General features: G+C 39.4%; 1 protein-coding gene across 3 annotated transcripts in view; it reads left to right on the top strand.

Annotated features, from left to right (window-relative positions):
• LOC126458595 (DNA excision repair protein ERCC-6-like) overlaps positions 1–27,997 on the top strand; it is a 130,934-nt gene that overhangs the window by 90,290 nt on the left and 12,647 nt on the right. For 2 of the 3 annotated variants that reach the window (XM_050095745.1, XM_050095748.1), the window contains exons 14-17: positions 6,074–6,184; positions 6,472–6,675; positions 6,806–6,976; positions 23,921–24,677. In XM_050095745.1, the coding sequence (XP_049951702.1) occupies positions 6,074–6,184; positions 6,472–6,675; positions 6,806–6,976; positions 23,921–24,677 (1,243 nt within the window). Of the gene's footprint in view, positions 1–6,073; positions 6,185–6,471; positions 6,676–6,805; positions 6,977–23,920; positions 24,678–27,654; positions 27,798–27,997 lie in introns of all 3 variants that reach the window. The other variant, XR_007585665.1, reaches the window with a different exon arrangement.

Below are 27,997 nucleotides of genomic sequence, written 5' to 3'. Positions count from 1 at the left end.
GTTCAGGGATTTGATTTAGTGCTGAACCATTAACCCCCAACCCCCATTCTTCATAGAATTGAACTCCCATGTGTAAAACAGTCCCAAACGCCTGAAAGAAATGTAATAAAGAAGCAAAGATGTAAAACATCCTGCTTGAAGCTAAAGTTTCACCAAATGAACTGCTAATATCTAGAAAAAGTTTAAGAAATGCATGAAATAATTTGTAGAGTTTGTTGGAAGTTGCTAATTGTTCTCATTCTCAAATACTGGATGAATATAGGCTGGGTAATGTGCACGTCATGAATTAACACAGTCTCAACACATCTGTGGCAACAGTCTTGCCGCAGTGGATACACCAGTTCCCATGAGATCACCGAAGTTAAGCACTGTCGGGCGTGGCCGGTGCTTGGATGGGTGACCTTCCAGGATGGGTGACCTTCCAGCCGCCATGCGCTGTTGCCATTTTTTGGGGTGCACTCAGCCTCGTGATGCCAATTGAGGAGCTGCTCGACCGAATAGTAGTGGCTCCAGTCAAAGAAAACCATCATAACGACTGGGAGAGCGGTGTGCTGACCACACGCCCCTCCTATCCGCATCCTCACCTGAGGATGACACGGCGGTCGGATGGTCCCAGTGGGCCACTTGTGGCCTGAAGACGGAGTGCTTTTGAGTGCAACACAGCTGCAAAGTTTTTAACTTAAATACTTAGCTTGTTGTGTTAAAAAACTTCAGAAACTTAATGAGTAGACTACGACAGCACTTTAGATTTTCAAATTCAGTCAATAAGTGTATAAAATACTGAAAATGAATATTTTGTTGCTGTTGGAAGTTGTTACGCAATTGCAACTGGAACTAGGTTTGACCATTGGTCATTTAGTAATAAAAATGAACTTGATTTTCAAGTGTGAGGTAAAAGCTTGAACCGAAAGTGAGTTTGGATTTCATACGAGTTGAGACTTGACAGTCACATTCGCCATGTTATGTACGCCATGTTCTTGTCAATAGTAAGTACAAAAATCCTCATTTTCTTTCTTAAAATAAGTGCCAAAGAAGGTTAGCTCCAGACTTGGGAAGAATGTGAAGATAGGAAGAAACCTTCCAGTTGAGTTGTGCAGCAGTTTCTTAAGGTGCGAAGTAGGAATTTGTCCTAATTTTAAAAAAATTATATTATAAACCATTTTAGCAGAAACACAATTCGTCAATTCATGAGTGTATGTTATTTACTAGTTAAATAGAAGGAGTTCCAGCATCAGTCAAAGCAATATATTCAAACCCGTAGAATGATCCGATGAAACAGTCTGCAGTGTAGTCCCTGTTTACTAGGAGATGACATTACGAGCTGAACTCTTGTGGTCATTTGTCAATTCTGGTCTCAGCAGACTGTATAGCATTATTTCCTTCATTCTTTTTGGACAGTTAAATTGAGAAGAAAACGCAGCTGCAAAAATGAAAAAATTGTTACAGCATTGTATATGGATTGGCACCATACATGAGATGTAAACTTGCTGATCTCATTGACAAGTGTGAAATGATCGTAATTGAATTTGATGAAAGCATGAATTTTGTTTTTGGGACCATGATAAAATTAATGATGACATATTTTTTTGAAATGTTCAAGGGCAAATAATTTGCCTGAAGGCGTAGAAAGAGTGTTAGGTTTGGAAAACCCTTAAAAAATTTACAGCTGTCAGAGGATGGGCCAAACATGAATTTAAACTCTTGAATGACTAACAATGAACTACAAGAATACCTCAATCTTTTACAACTGCTGCAGTTTGCACATATTCAATGGCGTTTTCAAAACGGGAATATCCAAAACCAGCTGGAAAGTGTGCTATTTTTGACAGAACTTCATTATGCTGTTCATTTTTGGAACACAACCTATGACCAGCTTAGAGACAGAAGTGATGACACTTTCTGCAGGACCTGACCATCATTTTGCTGGACAGTGCTCAAGCATGTACAGTGCAAGCTGTTACTGATTTGTTTGACTGATGGGGCTGCTAAGTGCTATACCACCTACTGCACTCCCCTGGCTTAGCCCTCGCTAGTTCAACTCGATTTATAAACTGAAGGAAACACTTAAAGGCATTCGCTTCAAAACTGCTACAGTTGTTGAGCAATAGACTGTGCTGCTCGAACTGTCAACACAACTGACACTGCTAAGGGTATCATACGACTTCCAAATAACTGGCAACCGGTTATACACAACAATGGTGACTACTTTGAAGGTCAGTAAAACTTTGAAACACGTATCTATTTTGTACGAGCTGTAAATAAATAGTAGCCACTCTTGAAGTTCCAACCCTCGTATTTATTTCATGATTCACGTGTATGGAGGCCACAGTATACTGAGATAACTGGATCTTCATTCTTTCCTATGCCATTTTGTGGAACAAGATAGATCGAAAGTGCCAGTGCAGTTGAGAAAGCTATTGAAATTCTTGAACGTTTTCAAATTTATGTTACTGAGATAAAGAAATCGAAAACCACTTCTCTGTCATCAAGTTTCAGATTTGTTTTAAAGCTGTCTACGACAAATTGCCGTCTCTAAAACTGACATTCTTCAGTTCAACAGCACATTTTTTGGATCCATTTTTACTTGAATTTCTGAGTGATGTCCAGATGGCTCCATTTCTATATGATGAACTACTACATAGTCTTATAAACAATTTGATGCAGTGAGTTGTGAAACTAGGCATCTTAAAAAACAAAAAGGCCATGTTAATGAACATCGACTTGAAGGATTTACAGAACCTGATTGCGACAAGAGTGTGCAATCTGGAGTCTGCTGCAAGAAGTGCAATAAAAAAATTAAGAAAATTATCTGAAGAAGAAATTTTGTTGTGAACATACATTATCGGCAATCTAGAGGAGTTGCAAGAAAGATCAACCCCCCCCCCCCCCAAAAAAAAAAAAAAAACTAAACACGTATGATTCCCTGCTTAAATCCAGAAATCTCATTAAACCATGAAGTAACTCACAGAAGATTCCCAATGTGTCTTGAAATTTTGGTTTCAAACGGAAGAACGTCAGATTCAAAGCTAGACTGTGTCAAACTTGAATTTGTGGTGATTTGCAGAGAAAAAAAAAAGAGTTGGAGACAAGATGACATCTTACAAGGAAGTAAAAATCGTCTCGAATGCTGGATTAATATCATGAAATTATTTTCAAAACCATGCAGAAATTTCTGATACTTTATCCAAATAATTTTAGTAATCTCACATGGTAATGCTGTTGAGAGAAGATTCGTATATGACATGGTCAAGCACACTAATGGAGTTCTCAATTTCAACATCTTACACATTGGATTAAAACTGTGTGCCCGACCGAGATTCGAACTCGGGACCTTTGCCTTTCGCGGGCAAGTGCTCTACCATTTGAGCTACCGAAGCACGACTCACGCCCGGTCCTCACAGCTTTACTTCTGCCAGTATCTTGTCTCCTACCTTCCAAACTTTAGAGAAGCAGGAGAGAGGGGGGGGGGGGGGGGTGTAAGTACCAGAAATAAATGGAGAAAGTTAACATCAGGATATATGGTCATGAAGTAGATGAAGTTAAGGAATTCTACTACCTAGACAACAAAATAACCAATGACGGGTAGAGCAAGGAGATCATCAGAAGCAAACTAGCACGGGCAAAATGGGCATTCATGGCCAAGAAAAGTCAACTAGTATCAAACATAGGCCTTAATTGAAGGAAAAAAATTCTGAGAATGTTTATTGGGAGCACAACATTGTATGGTAATGAAGCATGGACAGTGTGAAAACTAGCACAGAATAGAATCGAAGAATTTGAGATGTGGTGCCACAGACGAGTGCTGAAAATTTGGTGGGCTGATAAGGTAAGGAATGAGAAGGTTCTATGCAGAATCGGTGAGGAAAGGAAGTAAGGGATGAGGAGGTTCTACACAGAATCGGAAAGGAAAGGAATAGGTGTAGAACACTGACAAGGAGAAGGGATAATATGATAGGACATCTGTTAAGACATCATGGAATTACTTCCATGGCACTAGAGGCACCTGTACAGGGCAAAAACTTTTAGAGGAAGACAGAGATTGGAACATAACCAGCAAATAATTGAGGGCGCAGGTTGCAAGTGCTTCTCTGAGATGAAGAGAGGAATTCATGGCATCAAACTAGTCAGAAGACTGAAAGAAAGAAAGAAGGGCCGATTCTGTACTTCAGTCACTTCAGAAACCCAACTGTGATTCACTTAAAAAGTTGTATTTATTCACAAAATTCATTACTCTGTCTTTTGTAATTGATTCTATTATTTTTGAGAATGTTGACAACAGGGTAATGGTCTGGTGGTTTTCTATGTCTTCTGCATAATCTTTCTGTTGCAGAGTCACAACTGTTGCCTGTTTTAAATACTCCATACATTTCTCTGATGTGAATGATTCATTTATTGCATTTGTTAATAGAGCTGGTATACTCCTTATGCATCGTTTCAGCATGCACATTGTTGTATCATCTGAACATACTGACCTTTTTTTTTTTTTTTTTTTTTTTTTTTTTTTTTTTTTTTTTTTTTTGTACAGTTCTGTTAACGTCATGCATTGTTGTTTTTTAGTAACATCATTGTACTTAGTGCATAATTATTCAAGGTGATATGTTGGTTTTGGGGCATTTTTGTTCTTATTTCTCTGTAATCCTTGAAAAATGCTCATTCACATAGATTGGTAGTTGGTGTGGATCATTTATTACTTTACCCTTCTTCCTTGTCAGTTTTTGAGAAAGTAATGTAATTATGTAGATAAAAAATCTACTCACCAAGTGGCGGCAGGTGAACACACACGTAAGAACTTTTGGAGCCAGTGGCTCCTTCTTCCAGCAGATTGGCTGGAGGGGAAGGAAGAGAGGTGAAGAAAAGGACTGGAGAGGTTTAGGAAAAGTGTTAGAGTTTGGAAAACCTCTCCAGTCCTTTTCCTTCACTCCTCTTCCTTCCCCTTCAACCCTTCTGCCAGTAGAAGGAGCCAATGGCTCCGGAAGCTTGAGTACATAATACCTTTTATATGTGGGTTCTCCTGCCACCACTTGGTGAATAGATTTTTTTAACCATCCATTTACATTATATTGTCAAAAATAGATTATTTAGGTTGTTATATTATCCTGTATCAGTTTCTCATTACACCTTTGTGTCTGCCCATATCATTTTTAGTGATTTCCCACACTGCTTTAATTGTATTCTCTGCACTGTGATTTATTTTGTCATAAATGGTTCTTTTTGGAGAAACCTACTCTTTCCTATAAATCTTTTCGTTCCTTTGATAGAACTTTAAGAAACTTGGCTCATTGTGGTTCTTCTTTATGGAACTAAGGTGCTTAAGAGTTTGCGGGGACTTCTAAATTCCTGCATTTGTTTTTGTGAAACATTGCTAGTGATCGATACCAATGTAGGTACTTCTGAAAATGCCAGTGTGTTTATATTAGTGTTACTGGCAGTTAAATGCATGCATTCACTCATTCCATTTGATTACATGTAGTCTTATTATGAAACCGCCTACTATGGTTACCAAAGACTTATTTGAGTACCATGTTGTTCGATATTTGTTTTTGATTATTGTGTTAATAGAGCTTTTATTTTTATAGTTTGCTTTGATATATCATAAGTAACGTCCAGTGGTTTGCGTTATTATAATTTTTGTATTGCACAGTGATAGAGACTACATTTGTTAAGTTCCTGTTTCTGGTCTTCTATATGATCAATTCCTGCACACTACCAAAAAAGCCTGTGAAATATATCATATCAGCAACATGGCCATTTGGCTGTAGTTGTGTTTCCATATATTTTCTGGTTTTATGCATTTTATATCTAGTCTTTTTTTTATATGTGACCCACGTATATTCTATGCCTGCTTAAAGTTTGTACTGTGGACTACTTAATTAATTCATGTGGTTTATTATGCCATCTGCTAAATAAATAAAAGTTGTAACCAAGGATTTAGTTTTTTTTTTTATATTTTTATAAATAACTCTTCTTAACTGTGTACCTCTTTTGACTGAAAATTATCTACCATGTTTCACTGTGAAGTGCTAGTGTTTTATTGTTGCTATTGTACTATTGACTGTCATACTTTCTTTTCTAGATGCTTTGTGTTCTGGAATCATTTGTTCAGAAGCAAGGATATAAGTACCTGAAGTTGGATGGTGGTACATCAATTGCAGCACGACAGCCACTTATAACAAAGTACAATGAGGTGAATGGTGACTTCATATTCTCATAACATACATAATCTGAATCATTTGATTCAAGTGCTAGATACGTGAAAAACTTTTTTTGTAAAATTAGTGTTGTGAAGTGTTTCTTTGAATGTATTGCTTTAATGAACTTGCATCCCTCACTTGTTCCAATAACAAATATTCAGTATTAACTCTTTATTAGTTGTTGGAGTATAATAATTTTAGTTAATCTGAATTTGATATTAATTGATTTATTAATCTATGGAATTGTTTACTTACAAGAAGACCTCTTATGTTTGAATAGGACAAATCATACTTCCTGTTCTTGCTAACAACACGTGTTGGTGGCCTAGGTGTAAATCTTACTGGAGCCAATAGAGTGGTAATCTACGATCCAGACTGGAATCCAGCCACTGACACTCAGGCCAGGGAACGAGCATGGCGAATTGGTCAGCAGAACAATGTTACAGTGTACAGGCTAGTGACAGCTGGTACAATAGAAGAGAAGGTTTGTCGCTTGACACTTTGAGCTTTCTTTTGAGGACTAATTATTTCTGAGAATAATTATTTTTCCTTGTTTTATTTTGATTGTTAGAATTATATTCCTCTAAATATTTTTTAATATGTCTTTTGACTAGGTTTACCACCGCCAGATTTTTAAGCAGTTCCTTACCAATAAAGTCCTACAGGATCCAAGACAAAGACGATTCTTCAAGTCTAATGATCTGTTTGAACTATTCACACTAAAAGAAACAGATGTAGAAGGAAGTACAGAAACCTCCGCCATCTTTGCTGGCACAGGTTCTGAAGTAAGTGGCTATCACAGTAGGGACAATTATTCTTTATTATCTACAGGAATTATACAAACTATATACCTGTAGTGGTATAAGTTGTAATTGAGGGCCGCAGTGAATTGTGGTAAGGTTATATGGCTCATTGCAGTTTTGCTTGAGGTGACTAGCATTGATAGAAAATTTCTTGTATTTAGTTCAGTTCATCACTTTGAAGTTTCTGTGTAAGGAGTGTTATTGGTCACATGTCCCCAATCTCCCATAAATCACCTTACCCGTTCCTGGTAGAATATCCAAAGCTTATGACTATTTAATTTTAAGATTGCCAGAATTGAGTGTAAGTGGCCATTGCTGAAATTGTCATACTTGAGGCTTGAAGGTAATTGCAGATGACTTTGTTTTTTAAGATGGTGTAATAAACTAATTGCTTGAATGTGCAGTACCATATGTGTTGCAGAATAATAGTGATTGAACCCTTGTGTCAGTAAAATGTTCATTATCCATTAATTCGTGTGAATATAGCAATATTTTACTACGCATGTGCTTGTACCTTAACTTTCTTCCCTTCTGTAAACCAGTGCAGCACTTGAGAATGACCAAAAATTTAACACAAAATGAAGCACTTGGTATTGTCATTGTCCACATATTCATACTCATTGTCAAATAAAACATATATTGCTTGTTCAAAATATGCTACATTCAAATTACATAATATCTTACACCAGATGGTGCCTTTTTCACAAATGTTAGACATTGGAAAACTGTATCAGAACATTCTGTTCTTCTGTGCTTCATGTGCAGAGTATGAGTGTCAGTCACATTTGCTGCATCAATCAAGCTAAATTTCTGGTGAACTTTTAGCATAAACAAGACAAAGGCACATTCAGTTGTTATATTCTGGAATAAAGCACTGTAGCTTCAACAAAGTATAGGTATTCTTTACGATCTCATAAGTAATTCATTTTCAAATACTTCTTTTGTAATATAGTTTATTAGTGCCTACATTTTTTCTTCATGTTTTGAAAATATATTACATGAATATTTGCAGAATTCGTGAGGTTCTGTACACTTTATTACTGAAACACTTTATTCATTCATAAATAATTTAATGAGCAAAGGTAACAATTTGCCAAATAGTAGAGGCACTGAATCATCGGTGCAGAAACAAGATTGAAGACATTCTTAGCTCTTGAATGAATCCCGTAAAGCAAGCTATGAACCATGTGATCACGTGCGCACTCTCTCTCTCTCTCTCTCTCTCTCTCTCTCTCTCTCTCTCTCTCTCTCTCTCTCCCCCTCTCTCCCTCTCTCTCTGTGTGTGTGTGTGTGTGTGTGTGTGTGTGTGTGTGTGTGTGTGTGTGTGTCTCACTCCAAAATGTTGTTTATGTGCCATTCACTGCTCAGCGCCTGTACTGTTCAATGAGTGGTTAGCTTTACTCTGTCAGTTATTTAAATTCTACCAGGACTTTCCATTACTCTAGTCATTCATTAATTTATTGTGTTTCATAGACTCCATTGTGAAGGACAATCTTCTGAAACATGGATACAGTCATGGTGTACATAGGCAGATATAAGCTACTGTTAAATCTGAACACTTTATTAATTTTGTCACTACATAGCTTTATACAGTTGCCATTTGTAACTACATAGTTTTAATTAATGGATCAGCAGGAAAGTCAGTGTTTGGGAGTAAAGCTACTGGTCGTCCAGTTTTATTCAATGGCAGCTGTGTATTGACAACTGCTAGCTTAATGCCCACTTGACCTCAATGATATACATACTGTTTAAACAGAGACTTGTTTGAGACTTGTTTTTAATGAATATTGTTGCTTGCCATGCAGCTGACAAAAATTATCAGTGCATATATATTAATATTTCTTTTACAGAAATGAATTTACCGTATTTACTCGAATCTAAGCCGCACTTTTTTTCCTGTTTTTGTAATCCAAAAAACCGCCTGCGGCTTAGAATCGAGTGCAAAGCAAGCGGAAGTTCTGAAAAATGTTGGTAGGTCCCACCACAACTAACTTCTGCCGTCAAATATATGTAGTGCTACACAGGCATGCTTTGTAGGCACAAAGATAAATACTGGCGCCAAAACCTCTGCGTAAATAAATTTAAAAGAAAAGGTGGAAGACGAGCTTTTTTTTCTCCGCCCCGAGTTTAGACCACTGCACTTTAATACATTATCCAACGAAGTAAATACAAATTCCGTGTTGTTCATCTTAGAATGTAGCAGAATTTCAATGTACTACGAAAATCCGACTGGCAAGATTGTTTGGTATATTTGTCAATATGGCCAACTCTACGTTCTGAATTTTTTCCTAGCAGTAAGAAGAGATGGTTGCTAATAGGAAACTGATGAAATGTAAATCACATGCAGTATTCTCTTCACCATAAGAATAATACGAATATAAACATTTTGCCATGTATTCTTGCGTGTTTGCTGCTATCTCATTTAAATCCTGTCTACCTAATACACTACGAAACTAGAGTGAGACAACAGCAAACGCGGAAGAATATACGTATCATGTCATGTTTATATTCGTATTATTCTTATGCCTAGTAGTGATACAGTCAGAAATGAAGCACAGCAACTGACTAGATTTTTAAATCTAAGATGACTCTAATTTCTACGCAGAATTTGATGTACTAAAGAAGCGGCCACAAAGATTTTCAAACGGTGAAAAATTTACGCCTAACTCTCGTTCAGAACATGTTCTATCATACGCAGTCTATTATTTGGTTCTTGTTGATCATTATCAAAGAAAGCAGCAGTGTAAGTGACAACAAATAGCAGTCTCTTGCCATTGTTTCGATAATGAGACGATTCCTCTCTCTTTTTTAAAAAAAATTGTAAGCGGCGGTAGCGCGCACAAAAGCAAGCCATGCCGCGAGCGGCGACAGGCCGTAAACACGCACTATCAGAATGCGACAAACAATGACACAGTATAGTAATGCATTTTCAGCTTAGAGTGACGTAAACACCTATAACAAAGAAGACGGCACTTATCAGATCAAAGGAAAATAAGCAATCGATTCAAACCAGACGGAGCACGTGAAAAAGGAAGGGTACCCGTATAAATACGGACGGAGCGCCTGACGCATAGCAATGGCTACCTGGTAAAGCTTAACTGCTAACTGCTAAGCTTACGACTCGAACCAAACTACTGTAGCTGTATCGTCATTCATTCAATCTACATTGTTTCTCATATTACAATGGACCAACTTTGTTTCGATTTGGAGGTGCGGCCTAAAACGTTTCTCTCCCCTTGAATTTCGAGTCTCAAATTTCAGGTGCGGTTTATATTTGGGAATTTTGTTTTTTTTTCTTTTATTTCGAGGGTCATTTTTCAGGTGCGGCTTAGATTCGAGTGCGGCTTAGATTCGAGTAAATACAGTAGGCTCCTTGTAATTTTTTTTCCTCCTCCTTCTTCTTTTCCTCCATGAACAGTTATAATTTTTCTCTAAATTCAACACAAGAAACTACAACAGAAAGATATTAAAATAACTGAAAAGATTATTCTCCCTCCTTACTTCATTCACAATTTATCTCATGCCTCACCTCTCATGGAATCTCAAAAATTTTCCAGTAATGTGTCTTACATATTCATTAAAATGTGCCAGAAGAAAAATCAAAATAAATTTATACCATTAGTTTGCTGACTGAAGCAAAACAGCAAAGATATTAGATTATAAGACAGGAAATATACAAGTGCTGCAGCAAATAGTTAAACATTTCTGTGAACTAACTTTGCATGATTTTGGAAGAAAGTAATAATGATTTACAATCATCTGCATATTATAATTGGTTGTGTGTGTGTGGAGGGGGGGAGGGGGGTTGTGGTAGTGAATATCATATATGTAACTCTTGACATATAGAGAGAAACCTGTAAACCATTGATTCTTTAAAAATGAAGCTCCCGTGTATAAAATAGCTTCCAACATCTGATTACTTTACAAATGAGTTAATGTGTTAGAGAGAGAGAGAGAGTTTGTTGGAAGTTGCTGAGTGCTTTCATTGTGAAACGGGATGAATATAGTCCATATCACGCAAGTTTTTCATGCATCTGTATGCCCATAAGATTATTCCTTCCAAACTATTGCCATACAGTGACATAATTTTGCAGGCACATTCAGTGATGTATATGGATACTGTCTGCAGACAAATCCAAATAGATTTGGTAGAAAAGAAGTAATAAATGTCTGTTTCTGAAGTTTTACTACAGGAACAGCAAAAACTTGGTAAGGGATGAACTTTTTTCTTTTCATCATTTTCGGGGGGGAGGGGGGGGGGGGGTGCATCATTGTGAAAAAGTTTTGTAAAGATTTGAAATTGTGTGTGACATAATGCTTGAGTAGGTCCCTCTTAGGAAGTACATGCAGAAATGAGTAGTAACATATGTTCAGTGCAACGTGCCACTCGTAATTTTGACACAAGATACTGTCCTTTTTAGCTGTTATCAGAGAGTTGCGGAATGGAACAAGTTTCTCTGGTAACAGGTCGATATAAGAATCCTTCAGTGACCACCATAACAGAATCTGTGCTCTGTAAGCCACCTTTGGGGGTGTGGTAGAGGGCTCTTCTGGATTTTTATATTTTCACCTCTTCTCTCCTCGAGTTATGAATGATTTACAGGGAGAACAAATGTGTCATGAAACTTCCACATGCAAGACATATGTGGAAGGAAGTAATGTGCTTCCAAACTTTTTTTCGAACTTACTCTCTTGGCAATGCAATAATGTGCTTCCAAACTCTTTTTCGATCTTACTCTCTTGGAAATGCAACAGTAAACCTTTCCGTGATGCACAGTGCCTCTCTTGTAGGACTGCCACTGGATTCCATTGAACATCTTCATAACGGTTTTGCACTTACTAAAAGATCCTTTGATGAACTAACTGCTCTTCATTGGGTCCTCTCTCTCTCTCTCTCTCTCTCTATCTCTCTCTATCTCTCTATCTATCTATCCATCCAATGTAGTAAGGATCTCAGGCTGATCAGCAACATTCAAGAATCATCCATACAAGTGTTTTGTTAGGCATTTCTTTCATGGATGAATTCCATTTCCTAAAGCTTCTTCCAGTGAATCTCACTGGTAATATGCCTTTCCTAGAGTTTGTTTTATGTGGTCATTCCGCTTTAGGTCATGCCGAACAGCTGCACTACAGTATTTTACCATTGTTTTTGTTGCCATTGATTTTTCATCAATAGCTGTGTTTCACTTTAGCCTTGTCACTGTGAGCTTCCTAAACACTCATATACTGTAAACAGTAACAGTGTTATAAGACACACGTAGCATACTCTCAAAATTACATTTATGTATGTCAGTTTCTCCCTGTTAAGAACAGTGTATTGAGTTCTTCCTGCTAGAATATCCTGCGTCCAGTCATGAAACAGTTATGTTATTCAGTGAGTTTTTATTTTGTTCATTAAATGACAATGTGGAACTATATCCAGTGGCTTCTGGAAGTCAAGGAACACAGCATCAACATAGCCACCTTTCTCTAGATTATCAGGGCGGATATTTTTTTTTCTCCAAGATCATCATTGAGCTTGAGCATAAAACATATCCTGTAATTCTACACCAGATTGATGTAAGTAATATAGACCTATAATTTGTGAATCTGTCTGCCAACTATTTTTGGAAAGGGATTAACTTGTGTTTTTTCATCGTTTAGTACCCTTTGTTGGTCTAGCAGCCTGCTATAAACTGCTGCTAGAAGGGGGAGCAAGTTCTTTCACATGATATCTGTCGAATGTCACAATTACTTCATCCTGCTCAGATCTCTATGTATTCTTGAACAATTTTAGTTTATTTTATATTCTGCAATCATGTATCTCATAAAACCCGGAGAAATTCTGGTTGTATCTAATGGTGCTCAGTGAAGCCAAAATTAACATTCAGACATTCTTGGAATAAGAAAAGAACCAAAATTGAAGGTGGCAAAGCAAAAGTAGAAATACTAATCTCCATTTTCAAATATTACTTTATGAAGCAAGACATAGAGTACTGCCTCAGTTTAATTCTCATACCAATTAAAATGTGTGTGCAATAATATTAGTGTCAATGACATTGAGAAGTAGCTGAAATTGTAAAACTTGGACAAGGCTCAAAGGGTGTAACTAAGTTACCCTCTTGTAACCATAATATACCATAGATCACTCAAACAAACAAACAGTGCAGGAATGATAGCAGAAGTGATTCACAAAACTACCATCCATGATCATTCATATAGATCTACTGCATAATCTTAGAACATACTTATTTTATTTTATTTGCACGTCAAGTTCCGTAGGACCAAATTGAGGAGCAAATCTCCAAGATTATGGAATGTGTCAGTACATGACATCACAACATAAAAGTAATAACAGATAAAAATAAAATGTTTATGAACTCAAAAAACGTCAAGACATAAGTTTAAGTAAACGCAATCAACAATACAAAATATGAATAGGCTTAATTTTTGAAGGGACTCCTCAACAGAATAGAATGAGTGACCCAGGAGGAAACTCTTCAGTTTCATTTTGAAAGCACGTGGATTACTGCTAAGATTTTTAAAATCTTGTGGTAACTTATTGAAAATGGATGCAGCAGTATACTGCACACCTTTCTGCACAAGAGTTAAGGAAGTCCGATCCAAGCCGGCCGAAGTGGCCGTGCGGTTAAAGGCGCTGTAGTCTGGAACTGCGAGACCGCTACGGTCGCAGGTTCGAATCCTGCCTCGGGCATGGATGTTTGTGATGTCCTTAGGTTAGTTAGGTTTAACTAGTTCTAAATTCTAGGGGACTAATGACCTCAGCAGTTGAGTCCCATAGTGCTCAGAGCCATTTGAACCATTTTTGAAGTCCGATCCAAATGCAGGTTGGATTTCTGCTGAGTATTAACTGAGTGAAAGCTGCTTATTCTTGGGAATAAGCTGCTATTGTTAACAAGAAATGACAGTAAAGAATACACACACACACATCAAAAAAGTTTTGCATCAGCCCTGTTCTCAGAACTCCTGAAGATAGATGTTGACTGTGGATATTGTATCTCAGAACAGTCCCTTTGACTATTCAGAGATGTCAATAAAATCGTCCAAAGATGTAAACAACCATGCATGAGCAGTGCCTATCATATGGAGGGTGTCCGACAGCTGATCGGTTCCAGCCATTGCATCAGGAAGGAGGTACACAGCTCATATTGTCTGTAGTTCACCCATGTCTAGAAGATCAGTACCATGGTTCAGTCGTGTCCGCATTGTTACTTTGTGCCAGGAAGAGCTCTCAGCAAGGCAAGTGTCTAGGCGTCACGGAGTGAACCAAAGCGATGTTGTTCGGACGTGAAGGAGATACAGACAGACTGGAACTGTCAATGACATATCTTGCTCAGGCCGCCCAAGGGCTACTACTGCACTACTGCAATGGATGACTGCTACCTACGGATTATGGCTTGGAGGAACTCTGACAGCACCATGTTGAATAACCCTTTTCGTGCAGCCACAGGACGTCGTGTTATGACTCAAACTGCACGCAATAAGCTGAGTAATGCACAGCTTCACTCGCAACATCCGTGGCGAGGTCCATCTCTGCAACCACTACACCATGCAGCACATACAGATGAGCCCAAGAACATGCCGAACAGACTGCTCAGGATTGGCATCGCGTTCTCTTCACCGACAAGTGTCGCATATGCCTTCAACCAGACAATCATAGGAGATATGTTTGGAGGCAACCTGGTCAATCTGAATGCCTTAGACACACAGTCCAGCGAGTGCAGAATGGTGGAGGTTCTCTGCTGTTTTGGGGTGGCATTGTGTGGGGCCGCTGGTGGTCATGGAAGGCGCCGTAATGTCTGTATGATACATGAATGCCATCCTCCGACCGATAGTGCAACCATATCAGCAGCATATGGGCAGGAATTCATCTTCATGGATGACAACTCGCAGCTCCATCATGCACATCTTGTGAGTGACTTCTTTCAGGATAACGACATCGCTCGACTAGAGTGGCCAGCATGTTCTCCAGACATGAACCCTATCGAACATGCCTGGGATAGATTGAAAAGGGCTCTTTATGGACGACGTGACCCACCAACCACTCTGAGGGATTTACACCGAATCGCCGTTGAGGAGTGGGACAATCTGGACCAATAGTGCCTTGAAGAACTTGTGGATAGTAGGCCACGATGAATACAGGCATGCATCTCAATGCAAGAGGATGTGCTACTGGGTAATAGAGGTACCGGTGTGTACAGTATTCTGGACCACCACCTCTGAAGGTCTCACTGTATGGTGGTACAACATGCAATGTGTGGTTTCCATGAGTAATAAAAAGGGCGGAAATGATGTTTATGTTGATCTCTATTCCAATTTTCTGTACAGGTTCCGGAACTCTGATGGCCGAGGTGATGCAAAACTTTTTTTGGTGTATGTATATTGAGAGGCCAATGTCAAAATACCCAGGCCAGTGAACAGGGGTCGACAAGAGGTTCATGAACTTACACCACTTATTGCCTGAACCACCCGTTTCTGAGCCAAAAATATCCTTTCAGAATGGTAGGTGTTACCCCACAATATAATACCTTATGACATAAGCAAATGCAAATAAGCAAAGTAGATTAATTTTCATGTCGAACGATCACTTACTTCAGATTCTGTTCGAATAGTAAAAATGGCAGTATTAAGTCTTTGAACAAGATCCTGAATGTGGGCTTTCCACGACAGTTTACTATCTGTCTGAACACCTACAAATTTGAACTGTTCAGTTTCACTAATCATATGCCCATTCTGTAAAATTAGAACATTGGGTGTTGTTGAATTGTGTATAAGAAACTGTAAGAACTGTGTCTTACTGTGATTTAGCATTAGTTTATTTTCTACAACCCATGAACTTATGTCATGAACTGCACTACTTGAAACCAAGCCAATGTTGCATACAACATTCTTTACTACCAAACTAGTGTCATCAACTACTACCAAACTAGTGTCATCAGCAAACAGAAATATTTTAGAGTTACCCGTAATACTAGAGGGCATATCATTTATATAAATAAGGAACAGGAGTGGCCCCAACACTGGTCCCTGGGGCACCCCCTATTTGACCATACCCCACTCAGACCCCACCTCACAGCCATTCTCAATACTGTGAATAATGACCTTATGCTATCTGTTGTTAAAGTAAGAGGTGAACCAATTGTGAGCTACTCCCCGTATTCTGTAATGGTCCAACTTCTGGAGCAATATTTTGTAATCAACAAAATCAATTGCCTTCGTTAAATCAAAAAATATGCCTAGCGTTCAAAACCTTTTGTTTAATCCATCCAGTACCTCACAGAGAAAAAAGAATACCGCATTTGATAGCAAATTATGTGATATAAAATGATCCATAAGCCTTACATACAAAGCCTTTTCAATAACCGTAGCAAACATTGGCAGCATAGAAATAGGTCTAAAATTGTCCGCATTATCCCTTGCTTCCTTTTTATAAAGTGGCTCTACTACTGAGTACTTTAATTGTTCAGGAAACTGACCATTCGTAAAGGAAAAATTACAAATATGGCTAAGTACAGGGCTAACATGTGCAGCACATTACTTTAGTATTCTGCTAGGCACTCTCATATCCATGAGAGTCCTTAGTCTTCAGTGATTTAATTATTGACTCAATCTCCCCCTTGTCTGTATCACAGAGGAGTATTTCAGACGCCGATCTCGGAAAGGCATTTGCCAAGAGATTTATAAGATTCCCTGTAGAAACTAAATTTTTATTTCATTCACCAGCAATGCTCAGAATGTGATTGTTAAATTCTGTACATATACCTGATTTATCAGTAACAGAAATATTTTTACTACGAACTGATTTTACATCATCAATCTTGTGCTGCTGACCAGACACCTCCTTTACATCTGACCATATGGTTTTAATTTCATCCTGTAATGGGCTACTGTAGCTTGATTGTGACTACTTCTAACATTTTGATATATTTCCCAATTTGGTTGCCTTTTACTGCTAGTACCCCGTTTAGAACATTCTAATGGAAAGCAACCCTCAAAGAGTATGAGAAATGTATTAAGGAAAGCATTATATTTGTCATCAGCGCTATTGGCACTATAAACATCCTGCAACTCTTGTTCCTTGACAAGGCTTAAAAAAATCTCTGTTGCCAATTGATTAACTTGCCTACATAGTATGTAATTATATGTGACATTTTTTTTACTACAGAAGCCTTTTAGTGTTAAAATTTGTGCATCATGGCCATCTAGAATGCCCATCTAGTGATGAAGAATGAGTAAAAATAATGTCTATGGCTGTGCTACTGTTCACGTTCACCTTAGTTGGAAGAAACACTGTCTGCATCATATCATATGAATGTAGGAGGTCTACCAACAGCCTTTTTCTTGCACCATCATATAAAAATTTTGTATTGAAGTCACCGCCTATAACTAATTTCTGGTACTTCCTACAATGTGAATCAAGAACCCTCTCTAGCTTGAGCAGAAATCCTCTGAAGTCAGAGTCAGGGGATCTATAAACAACAACAATTAGAAGTTTAGTTCCACTAAATTTAACTGCACTTGCACTCAAATACTTGTTCAGTGCAGTGCCGTGATACGTCTATGGACTCAAATGTAATACTGTTTTTTACTTACATAACTACTCCCCCACCCTGCAAGGAACTCCTTGAAAGGCAGCCAGCTAATCTGTAACCTGGTAAAGGAAGTCTCTGAATTGTCAAATTATTTAAGTGGTGCTCCGACATACCAATAATTTCAGAGTTAACATCTATCAGCAGTTCACTAACTATCTCTAATACGTTTTATATTTTGATGAAATAAGCCAATTCCTTCTCTACTTGGAAACATGACGTCCTCTGAAGGTGATCCCTTTGTTAGAGGGACTTTCTTTGAGCAGGTTTACCTTTCAGCTAACTTCAGTCCAAGAGAAGGTGCAGCTCTAACATCAACTACTACAGGAATTTTTCCAAGAGTGATCCCACCACCACCCACTACACTTCACCTGTAAGCTTTGCCAGCCTCCCCTTTCCATACCTATTGAGGTATGACCTCAAACATAAGAAGGCATCTCAAACAAAGTTACCTCCACTATGCCACCCAATACAAATTCTGAAAATATTGTTCTTGTGAGAATGTAACTCTTGCTGGAAGTTGTAAACCAAATTAGTCAGTTGGATACAATATTTCTTTATGCATATTGAAAGTATGATTATGTGGGGTAGTCATATATATATATATATATATATATATATATATATATATATATATATATATATATATATAATGGAAGGAAACATTCCACGTGGGAAAAATTATATATAAAAACAAAGATGAGGTGACTTACCGAACAAAAGCGCTGGCAGGTCGATAGACACACAAACATACACACAAAATTCAAGCTTTCGCAACAAACTGTTGCCTCATCAGGAAAGAGGGAAGGAGAGGGGAAGACGAAAGGAAGTGGGTTTTAAAGGAGAGGGTAAGGAGTCATTCCAATCCCGGGAGCGGAAAGACTTACCTTAGGGGGAAAAAAGGACAGGTATATACTCGCACACACGCACATATCCATCCACACATACAGACACAAGCAGACATATTTAAATATGTCTGCTTGTGTCTGTATATGTGTGGATGGATATGTGTGTGTGTGCGAGTGTATACCCGTCCTTTTTTCCCCCTAAGGTAAGTCTTTCCGCTCCCGGGATTGGAATGACTCCTTACCCTCTCCCTTAAAACCCACATCCTTTCGTCTTTCCCTCTCCTTCCCTCTTTCCTGATGAGGCAACAGTTTGTTGCGAAAGCTTGAATTTTGTGTGTATGTTTGTGTTTGTTTGTGTGTCTGTCGACCTGCCAGCACTTTCATTTGGTAAGTCACATCATCTTTGTTTTTATATATATATATATATATATATATATATATATATATATATATATATATATATATATATATATATATAATGGAAGGAAACATTCCACGTGGGAAAAATTATATATAAAAACAAAGATGAGGTGACTTACCGAACAAAAGCGCTGGCAGGTCGATAGACACACAAACAAACACAAACATACACACAAAATTCAAGCTTTCGCAACAGTTTTTCCAAGAGTGATCCCACCACCGCCCACTACACTTCACCTGTAAGCTTTGCCAGTTTGTTGCGAAAGCTTGAATTTTGTGTGTATGTTTGTGTTTGTTTGTGTGTCTATCGACCTGCCAGCCCTTTTGTTCGGTAAGTCACCTCATCTTTGTTTTATATATATATATATATATATATATATATATATATATATATATATATATATATATATATATATATATATAATAGAGGGAAACATTCCACGTGGGAAAAATATATCTAAAAAGAAAGATGATGAAACTTACCAAACAAAAGCGCTGGCAGGTCGATAGACACACAAACAAACACAAACATACACACAAAATTCTAGCTTTCGCAACCAATGGTTGCCTCGTCAGGAAAGAGGGAAGGAGAAGGAAAGACAAAAGGATATGGGTTTTAAGGGAGAGGGTAAGGAGTCATTCCAATCCCGGGAGCGGAAAGACTTACCTTAGGGGGAAAAAAGGACAGGTATACACTCGCACACACACACATATCCATCCACACATACACAGACACAAGCAGACATTTGTAAAGGCAAAGAGTTTGGGCAGAGATGTCAGTCGGGGCGGATGTACAGAGGCAAAGATGAAGTTGAAAGACAGGTGAGGTATGAGCGGCGGCAAATTGAAATTAGAAATTAGCGGAGATTGAGGCCTGGCGGATAGCGAGAAGAAAGGATATGCTGAAGGGCAAGTTCCCATCTCCGGAGTTCTGACAGGTTGGTGTTAGTGGGAAGTATCCAGATAACCCGGACGGTGTAACACTGTGCCAAGATGTGCTGGCCGTGCACCAAGGCATGTTTAGCCACAGGGTGATCCTCATTACCAACAAACACTGTCTGCCTGTGTCCATTCATGCGAATGGACAGTTTGTTGCTGGTCATTCCCACATAGAACGCTTCACAGTGTAGGCAGGTCAGTTGGTAAATCACGTGGGTGCTTTCACACGTGGCTCTGCCTTTGATCGTGTACACCTTCCGGGTTACAGGACTGGAATAGGTGGTGGTGGGAGGGTGCATGGGACAGGTTTTACACCGGGGGCGGTTACAGGGGTAGGAGCCAGAGGGTAGGGAAGGTGGTTTGGGGATTTCATAGGGATGAACTAAGAGGTTGCGAAGGTTAGGTGGACGGCGGAAAGACACTCTTGGTGGAGTGGGGAGGATTTCATGAAGGATGGATCTCATTTCAGGGCAGGATTTGAGGAAGTCGTATCCCTGCTGGAGAGCCACATTCAGAATCTGATCCAGTCCCGGAAAGTATCCTGTCACAAGTGGGGCACTTTTGGGGTTCTTCTGTGGAAGGTTCCGGGTTTGAGGAGATGAGGATGTGGCTCTGGTTATTTGCTTCTGTACCAGGTCGGGAGGGTAGTTACGGGATGCAAAAGCTGTTTTCAGGTTGTTGGTGTAATGGTTCAAGGATTCCGGACTGGAGCAGATTCGTTTGCCACGAAGACCTAGGCTGTAGGGAAGGGACCGTTTGATGTGGAATGGGTGGCAGCTGTCATAATGGAGGTACTGTTGCTTGTTGGTGGGTTTAATGTGGACGGACGTGTGAAGCTGGCCATTGGACAGGTGGAGGTCAACGTCAAGGAAAGTGGCATGGGATTTGGAGTAGGACCAGGTGAATCTGATGGAACCAAAGGAGTTGAGGTTGGTGAGGAAATTCTGGAGTTCTTCTTCACTGTGAGTCCAGATCACGAAAATGTCATCAATAAATCTGTACCAAACTTCGGGTTGGCAGGCCTGGGTAACAAGGAAGGCTTCCTCTAAGCGACCCATGAATAGGTTGGCATACGAGGGGGCCATCCTGGTACCCATGGCTGTTCCCTTTAATTGTTGGTATGTCTGGCCTTCAAAAGTGAAGAAGTTGTGGGTCAGGATGAAGCTGGCTAAGGTAATGAGGAAAGAGGTTTTAGGTAGGGCGGCAGGTGATCGGCGTGAAAGGAAGTGCTCCATCGCAGCGAGGCCCTGGACATGCGGAATTCCTTATACACAAATATTCCGCATGTCCAGGGCCTCGCTGCGATGGAGCACTTCCTTTCACGCCGATCACCTGCCGCCCTACCTAAAACCTCTTTCCTCATTACCTTAGCCAGCTTCATCCTGACCCACAACTTCTTCACTTTTGAAGGCCAGACATACCAACAATTAAAGGGAACAGCCATGGGTACCAGGATGGCCCCCTCGTATGCCAACCTATTCATGGGTCGCTTAGAGGAAGCCTTCCTTGTTACCCAGGCCTGCCAACCCGAAGTTTGGTACAGATTTATTGATGACATTTTCGTGATCTGGACTCACAGTGAAGAAGAACTCCAGAATTTCCTCACCAACCTCAACTCCTTTGGTTCCATCAGATTCACCTGGTCCTACTCCAAATCCCATGCCACTTTCCTTGACGTTGACCTCCACCTGTCCAATGGCCAGCTTCACACGTCCGTCCACATTAAACCCACCAACAAGCAACAGTACCTCCATTATGACAGCTGCCACCCATTCCACATCAAACGGTCCCTTCCCTACAGCCTAGGTCTTCGTGGCAAACGAATCTGCTCCAGTCCGGAATCCTTGAACCATTACACCAACAACCTGAAAACAGCTTTTGCATCCCGTAACTACCCTCCCGACCTGGTACAGAAGCAAATAACCAGAGCCACATCCTCATCTCCTCAAACCCGGAACCTTCCACAGAAGAACCCCAAAAGTGCCCCACTTGTGACAGGATACTTTCCGGGACTGGATCAGATTCTGGATGTGGCTCTCCAGCAGGGATACGACTTCCTCAAATCCTGCCCTGAAATGAGATCCATCCTTCATGAAATCCTCCCCACTCCACCAAGAGTGTCTTTCCGCCGTCCACCTAACCTTCGCAACCTCTTAGTTCATCCCTATGAAATCCCCAAACCACCTTCCCTACCCTCTGGCTCCTACCCCTGTAACCGCCCCCGGTGTAAAACCTGTCCCATGCACCCTCCCACCACCACCTATTCCAGTCCTGTAACCCGGAAGGTGTACACGATCAAAGGCAGAGCCACGTGTGAAAGCACCCACGTGATTTACCAACTGACCTGCCTACACTGTGAAGCGTTCTATGTGGGAATGACCAGCAACAAACTGTCCATTCGCATGAATGGACACAGGCAGACAGTGTTTGTTGGTAATGAGGATCACCCTGTGGCTAAACATGCCTTGGTGCACGGCCAGCACATCTTGGCACAGTGTTACACCGTCCGGGTTATCTGGATACTTCCCACTAACACCAACCTGTCAGAACTCCGGAGATGGGAACTTGCCCTTCAGCATATCCTTTCTTCTCGCTATCCGCCAGGCCTCAATCTCCGCTAATTTCTAATTTCAATTTGCCGCCGCTCATACCTCACCTGTCTTTCAACTTCATCTTTGCCTCTGTACATCCGCCCCGACTGACATCTCTGCCCAAACTCTTTGCCTTTACAAATGTCTGCTTGTGTCTGTGTATGTGTGGATGGATATGTGTGTGTGTGCGAGTGTATACCTGTCCTTTTTTCCCCCTAAGGTAAGTCTTTCCGCTCCCGGGATTGGAATGACTCCTTACCCTCTCCCTTAAAACCCATATCCTTTTGTCTTTCCTTCTCCTTCCCTCTTTCCTGACGAGGCAACCATTGGTTGCGAAAGCTAGAATTTTGTGTGTATGTTTGTGTTTGTTTGTGTGTCTATCGACCTGCCAGCGCTTTTGTTTGGTAAGTTTCATCATCTTTCTTTTTAGATATATATATATATATATATATATATATATATATATATATATATATATATATATATATATGTATGTATGTATATGTATATTACTAAATTGATGATTTCTTCATGGAAATAACTTCAGGTATGCCCCCAGGAAGTGTGCTGTGATTCTTACTATTATGTGTCTGACAGTATTACTTGTAACGTCAGATTTTTGCAGAAGGTGCAGTTATCTGTAATGAAGTACTATCTGAAAAAAGCTGCACAAATATCCAATCAGATGAGATTTCAAAGTGTTCCAAAGGCTGGCAGTTTTCCTTAAAGGTTCATAAATGTTCGGTGAGTTCTTCAGGAAAGCACAGCATCCTGTGACCACAAAATCAACGAATCACAATTGGTATTAGTCAACTAATACAAATACAATTTGTGGGAATATGAATTGGGACGATCACATAGGCTCAAGTGTAGCTAAAGACTGACATGCTTCAGACCATTGTTAAAATATAAGGAAAATGCAGTCAGTGTACAGAAGAGATTACTTACAGGACACATATGCATCCATCTTAGAATATTGCTCAAGTATGTGCCACTCTTACCAAATTGAATAATTGAGGCTGTTGAATGTAAACAAAGGAGGGCAACATTAATGATTACAGGTGTTGTGTTGTTGTCATCGTCCCCCCTGCCCCCCGTCTGTCCTCTTGTTGGAGAGTGTCGCAGAAGTACTGATAAACTGTAACTGGCAAACACCTCAAGATAAGATGCCATCTACCCTGCAGATGTTTCCTTGCTTAGCGTCAAGATCTAGTATTAAGTGAGGACTCTAGGAATATACTAAATATTCCTATTTACCACTCCCTTAGCCATTGATAGTCTGGTAAAATCAGTGGTAAAATCAGAAGTACCATCTGCCATGCAGTTCACAGTGGTTCACAGATAGATGTTGATTCAGGCAAATAATTGTGAATCAGGAAATAATTTTGCTATGCATATATTATCACCAAGTATGTGTGTTTGAGGAGGAGGGGTTATTGTTTAAGTAAGGTTTGTGTGTTGTTATGACTTTCAAATTAATGTGTGAATCTGTAAGTTAGTTACACCATGAATTAATTTAATTTATTGTGTTAATTTCAGGTGAAAGTCAACTTAAAGAAGGATAAGAAGATACTGAATCACAAAATGCAGAAATACAGTGATAGTGTGGTTCCCAGAAAGCCAGGAGATTATCATAAAAGTGATTTGTCAGTCCCACTTTCTCAGTCCAAGTTAAATTATATGAAGGAATTAGCCCAGAAACTAAGCAAAAAGATAAGGAGCTCCGCTGGAACAAACTTTGGTGGAACTCCCACTAGTCCTGGTGCCAGTAAAGAACAAAGTGAAAAAGAATCACAGATTAAAGAAGCATCTGACACTAAAAATACATCACAACTGCTGCAGAATAATCAAAAAGAGAATGACAACAGTACATTTTCAAGTTTGGGTGAGAAAGACCAAGATGAAGTATTTATCAGTAAACAAGTTGAGCTGGAGAAAACCAAATTTGAAAAAGGGCATTCTAGTAAGATGGAAGATTCATGTATGCAGAATCTGGGTGATAACATAAATGCATTAAAGGAAGAGGGGACTGATAGAAAAATAGTTATAAATGTTGATGCAGAGCACTCTTTTAGCAAAATAAAAGAGAAAGCAATGAAACACAAGAGAGAAGAATCACAGAAGAAACATAAACACAAACATAAGCATAAAAAGAAACATTCAGATGTATTTGAAGGAGAAAGAGTTCCACATCTTGTTGGTCAAGGTGAAACAAAACCATCAACACCCTCTGATGAAGAAGATACTCATGCTCAGCAAGATGATTATGTGCTGAAACAACTCTTCAAAAAGTCAGGTACATTTGCTTTTTAGACATTTGAAATATTATGAAAAAGAATTCCATTTTTGTTTGAAAACTTGTTGCGAATTCTGGGCTGTTTCGTAGTCACATATTTATTGTTATTCTGAATTCTTTCTGAACATTCTAATTTAATTAACATTACACATAGTAGGCACATGACATGGAAGGCAGTTATGTAACTGGATCAGAGGTGAATTTGGAATCATTCTAGCAGTGATACAGGCCAAAAATGGGAAAACCGCTGACATTAGTGATGTCAACAAAGGGCAGGTTGTTATGGCCCAGCACATGGGAACGAATGTCTCGGCAACAGTGGAACTGGTCAGATGGTCGCATGCTACTACCACCGAGTGTGGTTGAAAGAAATGAATCCACGACTAGGCAACAAGGTGTTGGACATCAACACTTGACCACAGAATGTGGAGGTCAGAGCCTGCCCGCTGTATAAAACACTATGTGTGGTGCAGGCATAACTGTCACAAAGCACACTGTCCTGTTCACACTACTGAATGTGGGGCTCTGCAGCAGACGACCCTAACATGTTGCCAGGTTCCTGACATTGTCAGTTATGATGGCAGTGAGTACAGTTTCATTGAAATTGGACTGTGGATCAGTGGAAATATACTGCCTAGTCTGACGACTTTTTATGCTTCTTGTTATGTCCAGATACACCACTATCCAGGCTCTCAGCTGTTCGGCACAGCATCACATACGCACACTGGTGGGGGCAGTACATGCTACGGCTGTGACGTTCACCTGTAGTAGAGATCAAACACACCATGACAGCTGTCAACTATGTGAGCATTATTGTTCACCATCTGTATCCCTTCATACTTGATATCTTCCTTGATAGCACTGACATCTTCCAATAGGATAACTGTGCTTTTGTCAAGGCCAGAACTGTGCTACAGTTGGTTGAGGAGTGTGCTTTGTCATTGACCCCTTTTTGCAAGAGGGTCTCAAAAATTGTCACTTCAGATGTTTATGAACCTTCCTTCACATTTTGGGTACAATTTTTCGTCCCAGAATATGCAATGCAGGTACCCAACAGGATGATAGGTTTACTGTGTTTGAGTGCTAAATTGTCGCAATTTATGTATTGGTTACTATTATCGAATTCTAGTCGCCCATCAAAATTAAATTTTCGTCTCCCTTAACTATAAGAGTAATTTCTTCTACTCATGATATATTTCTTCCATCTCTTCATCATCTGCAGAGCTAGTTGGCATATAAACTTGTACAACTGTGACAGGTGTGGGCTCCGTGCCTATTTTGGCTAAGATAGCGCATTCATTATGCTGTTCATCAATAGGCAGGCCATCTAGCAAACTTTTGGTGTACCTTACTCCATGCAAGATGGGGTTAAAGCAACATAATCCTCTACACAGTGGCAACAGCTGCTATTTTCTTAGTCATTATTAAACCTACTGCTGGATTACCCCTATATTTTACTTATGACCCTGTATTCACCAAACCGCAAGTCTTATTTCTTCTGGCAACAAAATTTACTAATTCCCACTATATCTAACTTCAGCCTACCCATTTTCCTTTATAAATTTTCTAACGTATCTGCATGATTAAGAGATCTGACATTCCATGCTCCTGTCCATAGAATGCCACTTTTGTTTCTCCTGATGACGACATCCTCCTGAGTAGTCCCTGTCTAGAGATCCAAACGGAGGATTATTTTACCCAAGAGGATGCCATCATCATTTAACCGTGTAGTAGAGCTGCATTTCCTTGGGAAAAATTGTGGCTGTACTTTCCGCTTGCTTTCAGCCATTTGCAGCACCGTTAACAGCAAAGTCGATTTGGTTGTTTACAAGGCCAGATTCGTCAATCATCCAGATTGCAGCCCCTGTAAGTAATGAAAAGGCTGCTGCTCATCTTCAGGAACCACATGTTTGTATGGCCTCTCAACAGATACCCCTAAGTTGTTGTTGCACCTGTGGTACAGCTATCAGTATTTCAGTGGCACGCAAGTCACCCCACCAGAGACAAGGCTCACAGTTCGTGGAAGTTGGAAATTTTTAGTACAACTGAAAAAAATTAAATTATACTTTTTTGACACAAAAAATGCCCAAGACAGACTTTTAGAGGCAGTATCATGAGTGTGATATAACTTAGGATATTGAATATGATAATAATTGTAGAATGAAGTGGAAACATCTTAAGATCATTATTTGGGAAAATGAGAAAAATAAACAAGAATGAACTTTTATAAAGTGATGGCTGTGTCAGCTTTGATGTAAAACTCAGTGACATGGGTGACAAATACTTTATGTGTTAGTCAGGGATCAGAAACAAGAGTCATGAGCTCATTGAAACGCTACACTAGATAGATTTAAAAATGAAAACGAGTGTAGATAAAACCTTCTTTTTATTAAAACATTGAATCAAAGAAAATCATTAAGGGTGGCCCTCTCTAACCCCTTCTCCCATTGTGAATGTGATGAGCATTAATTGTAAACTGGCAGCTGTTGCCACTGTGTAGAGGATTATGTTGCTTTAACCCCATCTCACACGGAGTAAGGTTCACCATAAGTTTGCTAGATGGTCTGCGGGACTGCCGGCTACCAGATGGGGGTAACAGCTACCTCACATGCTGAACCTCACACACAGTGTGCAGTTCGGCGTGGAAGCCAGCTGGTTGGCTTGACTCCGCTAAACAAAAAATGCTAATTCCATTTTACCAAGTTAACTTTCCTACATGTGAAACTGCCAGAGTGATCTTCTCATGCACAGACCCACTCAGAGTGGGAACTAAACCAGTAATACTTAAATATGCAATGTGTAGAGACATTATGCCACAATATTTTATGATATTACAATGATGACGTACTTCAACCCATATTGGCCAAGTAATCATTATTTTAAAGTTTCATATTATTGTTTATTTTGGAAGTTTTATGGAACTGTATGGCCTTTGCTAGTTCATCTAATGTCTACAGATTGCACCATCTTTCTGTAGCTCCCACAAACTGCCCACAGAGATCAAGATGACAATCATAACTTTGCATGACGTTAACATTGGTTAGTGATAATGCCACTTTTGACTACATCCAAAAGTGCGACATAACAGCTGCTGCCTGATTACTGACACTGTCATTCTTGGTAGGTTTCAACTTTTTATTTAACCTAACTTAGCACATTTTAAATGTGGTTAACATTTTATCTTGCATGGTTGAACATAATAACTAGTTATTGCTAAATTATACAAAAAATGAAACAAGTATTATGATTACTTAATCTAATCTATTTCGCAGATCGTTGTTTCTAATTATTACTGTAGATCCATTAAAGTAAATATTACA

Source organism: Schistocerca serialis, chromosome 2 (genome assembly GCF_023864345.2).
Source record: "Schistocerca serialis cubense isolate TAMUIC-IGC-003099 chromosome 2, iqSchSeri2.2, whole genome shotgun sequence".
NCBI lineage: Eukaryota > Metazoa > Arthropoda > Insecta > Orthoptera > Acrididae > Schistocerca > Schistocerca serialis.
Note: the sequence above shows the minus strand (reverse complement) of the source record. Positions and strands in the feature narration are given on the sequence as shown.